We start from the raw sequence: 9,154 nt of genomic DNA, 5'->3' as shown, positions 1-9,154 counted from the left end.
TGTCGTTGGGTCACGGCAGACTTTATTGTGTAATAAGTGACAACAATTACAAGAGGTCCGTGCCGGAGCCGCGGAGCGAGCGGGTAATGAGTACAAGAGCACCGCGGGCGGGGACGGCAGCGCCGGGGCACCGGCAGGGCCAGGCCTACGGCGAGCGGCTCCGAGCGTGACACAGCTCCTAACAGTGCACTAAGGGGGGGAAGCAGCTCGTGGCCTCTCTGTGGCATCTATTGCGAAGGATTCAGACCTAGAAAGCAGAAGTTTGGGGAAAGATTTCCTCTTAGTAGGTCGTGGACAGCACAGCAACCCCCATTGATTTAAGCGGTTGTAATTTAATATGTATTTTATTACCGTAATTATAATTAATTTCCTTACCTTTATTTTGGCAAAATAACTATCTAGTCTACATCACTTTTAAGAAACATGTCAAACATTTAACATCAGATAGAGTTCCCAAAGCTAACGTGCACTCACAATATTGTCATCTAAATGGTCTGGGAAGGAGGAGGGGAGTATCAAGAGACTGAAAAACACGTTGTCGAGCAAGACAAAATTTCCGGAAATACCTGACACAGACCACGTTTCACTTCTACCAAGGAAAAAAAAAAAAAAGAAAAAAGAGAAAAGAAAAAAGAAAAAAAAAGCGCGATTGATTTAAAATCCCTGGGGTGGAGTGGCGCAGGAGGAGGAGGAGGAACGTATGGGGGGGCTAAGGGTGCAGAGAAAGAATAAAACCAAGCCAAAAAAAAAGGACAAACCAAACCACAACCAAACCCCCAAAAACCCCCCGCACAACCAAACAAAAACAAGCAGCCACAACCCAAAACCAAAAAAAAAAAAAAAAAAAAAAAAAAACCTCAACAACCAAAACCTCACACTGCCCCGATAAAAATCCAAACTCAAAACTAAATCAATAGTCTCCAACTACGTTTCCACCCCAGCGTTATTCTCCTTTATTGCCTTTCTCCTTGTTCATCTTTTTCATTTTCATTCTTCTGTTCTGAAACCAGATTTTGACCTGTCTCTCTGTGAGGTTTAAAATCCTAGCTACTTCGTAACGGCGGTCTCGGGTGAGGTACATGTTAAACAGAAATTCCTTTTCCAGTTCCAGAGTTTGATACTTTGTGTAGGGACAACGCTTTTTCCTCGTTGAACGAGCGTGGATCCAGTTTGCTGCAGGGTTATCTGGAAGAAGGGAGGTATATAGGGAACGGGGAGGGGGGGGGAGAGAAAGGTCGTTAAATTAATTTAACGAAGGATGGACTGTTTTCACAACTTTGGAGGAATTATCATAAAAGCCTTAATGCCCCAGTCTGTTTACTGTACAAATGATGTCTTGATGGTAGGTGGTTATGTGGAGTCTTTTATGGGTGCTTGTTGCTGCTTGCGCTGGGGTAGGCGTCTAGACGTTTTTATAGGTTAGTAAAACTATCAGTTTTGCACATTCGAGCCTTACAGGTTTCGGCAATAAATCAAAGGGGCAATTTCTTTCTTTCTTTCTCTCTCTCTCGCTTTCTTTCTTCCTTCCTTCCTTCCTTGCTTGCTTCCTTTCTTTCTTTCCTTCCTTCCTTCTCTCCTCCTCTCTTTTTTTCTTTCTTTCTTTTTCTCCCTCTCTCTCTCTGCCGCTATTCCTCTCTATATCCCCCACTCCCCGTTTTGTTTTGATTGTCTTTTTCTTTTATTTTCTTTTTCTTGTCTTTCTTTCTTCCTTTTTTGGGTTTTTTTTTTTGAGTTTTTTTTTTTTGGGGGGGGGGGGGTTTTACTTACTTGGGTCAAGTTGCTGCTGCTTCTCCTCTTTCAGATCGCTGCTCGGGCTGGGGTTGTGGCTGCAGGCGGCGGGCTCCTTGGCGCTGCCGGCAGGCGCTTTCTCCCGGGACTCCTGGAGGAAGGAGCTGCACGTGTACTCGGGCACACCGATCCCCTGGGACTCCCGAGACGAGGAGCATTCAGTCCTTTTGGAGGAGGAGGAAGAGGAGGAGGAAGACGAGGAGGTGGCTGCTCCCGTCTCCGGCTTTATCCCGTAGTGGCGCCCGTTGGAGGAGCCGGAGCCGGACGCGGAGCCGCCGCTGCTGCTGCCTCCGCTGCCGCCGCTGCCGCCGCCGCCGCCGCCGCCCGGGAAGCCCGGGAAGGGCTCGATCCAGGAGCGCACGTAGCGGCCGGCGTCGGCTGCCCCTAAGTGGGGCTGGTGCATGTAGGGGTGGTAGATCCCGGTCATTGCCGCAGACGGCTGATGGTGAACAGTGGACCAGGAGGTGGAAAACACGGTGGATTTTGGTGCAAAGCTACAAGAGGAAAAATCTGAACTCTCTGCAACACCTGATGGCCTGGAGGTCGCACTGTGACCTCCCTGGACGAATCTACTCCCATAAACTTCTTCGCTTTCATGGCCTATGAGAGAATCGACATAATAGTTACTTATGGTGCCACTAGACGACATTTTAGGCTCCCCTCTTAGTCATATAAAAGGTTACACTGTTAACTGTATATGATACCCTCCCGGAGAACAATCGTAGTATTTTGCAGACTGCAACCCTCAACCATTGGTTGTGGAGCCCACGTGATCATATTTACCAATACTGCGAGTAAATCAATCCGCTAAACTGGGGCTGCTGTGATTAAAAAAAAAATCATCATCAACAGCGGCCCCGCACAGCGCTCCGCACCGCCCGCGCCCCCGCACGGCTCGGGGCCACCCGCCCTGCCCTGCCCTGCCCTGCCCGGCCTGCCCGGCCTGCCGTGCCCGGCGTGCCCGGTGTGCCCGGTGTGCCCCCTGCCCGCCCGGCCTGCCCGGCCCTCCCCGCTCTCCCGCCTGCCCTACTTGCCCGCCTGTCTGTCCGCCTGTCCGTCCTGCCGGCCCGGGCGCGGCGGGCGTGGCCGCGCTGGCTGCCCACGGCCGCGGCGGGCGCGGACTATTTCTTCACCTTCGCTGAGCGATTTCTGCCATTCATTTCTTAATCAATGAGAGGCAGGGTGTTTAAATAAATCCAACAGCCTTGGCTTGCTAATCACACTCCAAGCTGCTGAGGGAACCCGCTGGGAAAGGGGGATTCTTGCCTGTAAAAACAAACCATCGCAAGCTGGGACTGTAACGACTTCTCATAAAACAGGAAAATGTTACAGTAAAAGCACATTGCGGTACTTCCATATTTCAGAGCATGTGCGGGTATTATTATCCGCTCCCCTCACCCCCGGACAGAAAGTTTCCCTGGAAAGGATACACTTTTAAAAAGAGATGCCCATTGTGTTGTTTTAAAACAGGTGGAAGACCTCTGTAATGATTTTATGCCTTTCAATAAAAATTTTATGAGGTGTATTTGATTATAGATTAATGTGTCCCTAATAAAATGGACGGATGGAAACAGCAAAGCCTCTGTCTCCGAGCACGACTGACGTGTGGCTGAACACATGCTCCTCTATCTGCGGAACTTTGGGGCTACACAGCGTTCACAGAGCCCCCCTTTCGGGTGCGCAGCGCGGCCCGGCAGGGACGCGGGCACGGACAGCGCGGAGCAGGCGGCGCGGCCGCGGGCAGGGCCGCACGGGCGGGCGGGCTGCGGGCCGCGGGGCCGCCGCTGACCCCAGCCCGCCGGCAGAGCTGTCTCCTCCGCCCCTAGCTCAGGGGGAGCCACGTTCAATGCCTGCGTGACGGTTTTTTTGCCCCCTTCGCTTTCTCTTGCATGCCTTCCCTCCCCAGCCTTCCCTTCCCTCCCGGCCTGGTTTTTCTTGCCCGAGCGAAAGGACGCCCCGTTAGTACTGAAAAGTGGATTACCCGTGGTCTTCTGCCCACGCCTGCTTCCCCGGGCGAGGGACGGTGGCTGTGTCGGGATCTGGAGGAAACGCAGAGAGTTAGTGGCGAGCCCGCAGCACGGCCCGCCGGGGGCACGGACAGCAGCGCTGGGAAAACACTTCCTACTCGCGGGCCGTTATGAGGAAGGGACTGAAATTCCTGTTTATTTAATGATTTATTGCTCTCCTAGGTTGTTTTCTTCCTTTTTTCCCTTTTTTTTTTTCCTTTTTAATTTTTTTCCTTTTCCTTTACTCTTTTTTTTTTTTTTTTTTTTTTTTTTTTTTTTTTTTTGTGTGTCATTTGGCTTTAGCATTTTCTTCTGCCATTTTATAATTTCTATTTCATTGTTTTCTAGAAGCTGGGTTTGTGATATGGCAAAGAATTGCCCCTCGCTTCAAAGAGATATAAATTGGTAAAGCGGGCAGATTAGAGTGAGCCTCATTTTTACATACGTTAAACTCTTGGTATGGAGCCAGCTATTTACTTCTCACTGCCGAAACTTCTTTGGTGGTGTAGCGAGTACCTTTAAAGGAAAAGAAAAGGCCGTGCGAATGTATGCAATATTTACGGGGTTGTTTTGTGGGTTTGGGGTTATTGGGGGGGATATTTTTTAAGCATCGTTTTGATGTTTGTTTTCGAAAAGGGAAGGAGCACAAAGTACCTAGGTGCTTGCGGCTCTCGCAGCTCCGAAATGATGATGCCTTGGTTGGAGGAATATATAGCCTCTTCCCTCTGAGTAAATGTGCACATGAGGAAGTACTGGATTAAATTAAATATCAGTGACGAAAGAGCAAACAGAATGCCACCAACAGCATTATGAGCAGTGTCTGTCACCAAGTCGCAGAATATTGGCACTATCTTGAGTTTTATTTCTAGATTTAGAAAGAGCTTAGGGGAGAAATGGGCGTTGATTGTGAGCAAGCTGGTTTCCCAGCGCCAGCAGTAGCCACGCTACTTTTGCAGTGCCCGTTTGAAGGTGAAAGTATGCCCAAGCATTTGCACTTCAGTTTGAAGTCATGTTCATTTGCAAGCTATTTGCAGTTCTGCTGAGTATATGTGCTCGCATTCGCCCGCTCCCAGCACACGTACCTTCCTCAGCTGCCAGCGCAGAGCCCTGCCAATACTATTTTTCAGCTATGTACAGAAAGGGTTAAGAGTCGTGAACGTCATTAGCTGGATGTGTGCTACTAAAATGGAATTGCGCGAAATAAAACGATCTCTGAGCAAACAGAAACGGTGCAGGGTGACAAAAGTGGGTCTGAAGAGGCTGGTGTACTTTTGTGAGCACGCCTGGGAGGGTTTCTGCTCGAAAAAAGCCAACCTCGCCAGATACTGGCAATGTTTTGAGGGAATATTTTTTCCATCCACGGTCTTCTGAAAGCTGTTGAGCCGACCGAAAACCGAGCTCCTTAGCATTAACTTATACCTAGCTTTGCATTTATTATGGAGGTTTTTTGTTGGTTTTTCCTTTTTCTTTTTTTTTCTTTTTTTTTTTTTTTTTTTTTTTTTTTTAGTGAGCAAAGACATGAAATCAAAGTCTGCACATTGTAAGCACGGAGGGAGTGATATTTTTTTAAATCAACGTATGAACATCAAATAAAATGACACACATATTCCTGACAGCTTGTAGTAGAAAGATATTTTTATCACTTACCATTTACGAGTTGTACGAGTTGATTGGATGAGGATGTCCAGTTAAGTCATAATATTTTACAACTTTTTTATCCGTCCTCTTTTTTTTTTTTTTTCTTTTTTTTCTTTTTTTTTTTCTTTTTTTTTATTGTTTTTTTTTTCTTTTTTTTTTTTTTCTTTTTTTTTTTTTTTTTTGGTTTGGGGTTTTTTTTGGGTTTTTTTTTTGTTTGTTTGTTTGTTTTGGGGGGTTTTTTTTGGTTTTTTTGGTTTTTTGTTGGTTTTTTTTTTGCATTCAGTTTGTCAGACTGCGAACATCACACAACATTTTATCAAGTAATCAGTTGTTTACAGATACATTTATAAATTAATTTGGTATACATCATTTCCCGGCCCAGTCTCCACCCCACCCCGTAGGGAAAAGAAAAAAAAAGAAAGGAAGGGGGAAAAATGGAGGAAAAGAAAGAAAGAATGCCAGGCAAACTCACACAAAGACCAGAATATGGTAAAAAAGGTACACCAGTCCAAAAAGCTGTTGACAGAGAGAGATCAGGAGACCAACCTGTATCCGTGCTTCAAACATTTGTAGAAAACCAAAGGAACCGCAGTAGTTTACAGAGTTTATTGCATTATACATGCAAACAGAACATGCACAAGAAGGACAATTTGCTGCTGAACGACTACTATTCCACATATGCACCACAAGGAAAAGTCTACAATGGAGAAGAAGGAAATATTCCATTTTACGAAGGACAATCTCTAAGTTCATTTGAGAGGATAGTTACATTATAATGTGCTTCTCTTTCCCCCCGCCCCCACAGTTTCCCCCCACTCTTTTTCTGAAAGTATTGAATGTACTCAAAATGTTATGGCCCGTGTAACAGCCCCACATAAATACCATTTTGTTAGTAAAAACATGAAAAAGTCACATTGCTTGGATGTTCGACAGTTCCAATAAGTTAAGACCAAATGATAATATTCAATAATAGTTACCCTGCATTACGATGAGAACAAAAATAAATTACACGTGCTAGGTTTTATATATACTCATCATAGTAATACATATTCACTTGCAGCGCTAAAAGAAGGACGAAGAGTCACATTCTATCAGAAAACAAAACAAAACAAAACAAAACTGGAAAATGCCGGGTTTTGCCAGAGTCTCTCCTGCCTTTATCAAGTGGTGGTGCTGTGCCCATTCCTCACTGGTGCCCCCCCCCGGGGTTAGGGTTTAAGAGAAGGTCAGATTAGCGGTCAGTTCCCGGATTCGGTTCTCCCTGCTCATCTTCTTGAGCTTCATTCTGCGGTTTTGAAACCAAATCTTGACCTGCCTGTCAGTGAGGTTTACGCTCTTACTGATCTCTAGACGGCGCTCTCGAGTGAGATACATATTGAATAAGAACTCTTTCTCTAATTCCAGTGTTTGGTGTTTAGTATAAGGACACCTCTTCTTTCTGCCACTCTTTGCAGTTAACCAATTGCTTGTTGGAGTATCAGACTTGATTTCCTCTATCAAAATCAAAGAAGAAGAAGAAAAAAAAAATCAAAAATACCTCAGACTGTTAGAGTGTACCCTTGGCCATGACCCCTCCTCTGCAGTGTCTGGCAGATATGGTGGATGTGGGCATTGCCCAGCGCCCGGCTGAGGCGTGGGCTCAGCCAGGGGACCTGCGGCCAGGCTGGGCTCGCCTGTCCCCAGCCCTGCGCCCTGCCCTGCGGCCACCCCGCTCTCCTGCTCCTGCCAGGAAGGGTCTCGCAAGTTTTCGGCCGGCGTTTAACATTTCAACAATATTTAACCTGCCGTCCGCCCCATGGACACATCTAAACGGGTCTAGCCTCGCCATGGCCGACCCGGGCTCCCACGACAATTGCCACGGAAATATTCCAATTACAAAATAGGCTCGCATTGTATTTTGAAGCAGCATCCCCACACACATCAGCTGAATCACGCAAGCACACCTATAAACAGATATAGACATTTCCCAGGCAAAATGATATACAAGAAATTACGACCCCCTGTCTCGGATTTTTTTTTTTTTTCATTTTCCTTTTGGGTTTTCTTTTCCCCACCAGAAAGAAATCTCCCCCACATGAAGCTAGACCTGTACTACTAAACATAATTGAGATAAAGAAATTCTCAATGCACACAGAGGATAAAAATTGACCTAGAGGTTGCAAAGTACATTTTGATAGCAGAAAATTTCTCGTTTTGGGATTCTTCGATACACGCCGTTCGAAAGAAAGGCGTTAGTGCACTTTAAAAGGGAAAATAAAATCAGATGCCACCACTTTCAGGTTTCAAAAGCATTTCAAAATACTGGTGCACTTTTGGAGACCAAGCCAAGGTTATCTAAAGCACCACATTGAAATATTCCACCCTTGGACCAGGCAGATAGCGGGCTGCTGTTTTCATTGTGCATTTCTTTCCAACTTTACCCAGTCTGGTAGCACCTATTCCTCACCTATTTTAAGAGGATCGTAATTAACTTTAAATGCAATCAAACCGCAGTAAGGCTCAGTGGAAAAAAAAAAAAAAAAAAAAAAAAAAAAAAAAAAAAAAAAGGCGAAATACTACGAGAGAAAAGTTGAGCTGCTCGTATTTTACAACCTCCAGACCCGCTTTTTTTAGAGGTATGGGGCTGCTTTTTGCTGCTGCAGCGCATTACGGAGCACACGGCTATATTCCCCGCATCACAGAGGCTGTCTGCGTGCACGGGAGAGGCAGATCTCTACGGAAAATCTTTGGACCGTTTTGTGAAGCATTTTTGCCTGCCAAAATCTTCAGAGAGACAGCACCTGCAGCCCGATACTCCTTAGCATTAAATGTGATGGCTGTGATGCTCGTTAGTATATTCGAGCGTGCTTTATGGTGCTGGCGTGTTGGAGTTACACCACGGCACGGCTTAAACTCGGTAATACAGACCTTTACTCTCCTTCTCCTGGACTTCTGGGCTGGACACGGAGCCTTCGGGCAGACAGCTCCGCTCCTCTTGCAACGTGGACTTGGGCTCGGGACTTTCCACTTGAGAGACTTTAGCGGTGCTGTCTTGGTTGTTCGGGTTTTCATTCATTTTCTTTTCCAGCTGAAGTTGAGCAGATATCTGCGGTTTGGAGCTGCCGCGAGGGTTTAACTGTAACATTACAGTTGAACTCGTTTCAGGGCTATTATTGTACTCTTGGGTTTTCCCAGTGGCGTAGGTCTGGCTCAGTCTAAAATATCCTGGGACAGGAACCTCGGGGTTCTCAATGGGGCATGATTCAGACACCAGCCTCTGGTAGGAAGGGACGTCTGCAGAAATGAGTTTGGATCTCTTATCGGAATACATGCAGCAATTGCTTTCTTCTTTAATATTTGTAGTGAAGGAACAAGTGGGGACCTGCTGTGTAACAGGTTGCTCTATTCGACAAGATCTGTTCGGGTCTGTCCAAGTGTCTACTTGAGGTATATAAGGATGTACATTCATACCCATATTTTGGTGATTAACTTCTCTCTTAGCCAGAGACGGAAGGAGTCCACAGGTTTGCATCCCATACGTCCCAATGTCTGTGCTAGGTGGCATATACATGCTGGCGCTGTTGGAGTAGAAACTGTCACTCCTGCACGCACTGATGAGAGAATCTACTAAAAAAGTATTAGCGGCAGGAGAGCTGTTGGGAAAGGACATTTTGGGGCGGAATTTGAGGAAGAGAGATTGTGTCCTTTGTAGGCTGACATCTCTAGGAAAACATTCCCGTGTA

General features: G+C 46.3%; 2 protein-coding genes across 2 annotated transcripts; both read right to left on the bottom strand.

Annotated features, from left to right (window-relative positions):
- On the bottom strand, positions 1–2,669 carry HOXD9 (homeobox D9). Its single transcript, XM_063162183.1, has 2 exons — positions 1,768–2,669; positions 1–1,185 (listed from the first exon to the last, which is right to left on the bottom strand). The coding sequence occupies exons 1-2, from the start codon at positions 2,435–2,437 to the stop codon at positions 944–946; spliced, it is 912 nt and encodes a 303-aa protein (XP_063018253.1). The 5' UTR covers positions 2,438–2,669; the 3' UTR covers positions 1–943.
- A 3,146-nt stretch (positions 2,670–5,815) lies between these two features.
- On the bottom strand, positions 5,816–9,154 carry HOXD10 (homeobox D10). Its single transcript, XM_063161381.1, has 2 exons — positions 8,340–9,154; positions 5,816–6,925 (listed from the first exon to the last, which is right to left on the bottom strand). The coding sequence occupies exons 1-2, from the start codon at positions 9,079–9,081 to the stop codon at positions 6,648–6,650; spliced, it is 1,020 nt and encodes a 339-aa protein (XP_063017451.1). The 5' UTR covers positions 9,082–9,154; the 3' UTR covers positions 5,816–6,647.

This window comes from Melospiza melodia, chromosome 8 (assembly GCF_035770615.1).
Source record: "Melospiza melodia melodia isolate bMelMel2 chromosome 8, bMelMel2.pri, whole genome shotgun sequence".
NCBI classification, from domain to species: domain Eukaryota; kingdom Metazoa; phylum Chordata; class Aves; order Passeriformes; family Passerellidae; genus Melospiza; species Melospiza melodia.
Note: the sequence above shows the minus strand (reverse complement) of the source record. Positions and strands in the feature narration are given on the sequence as shown.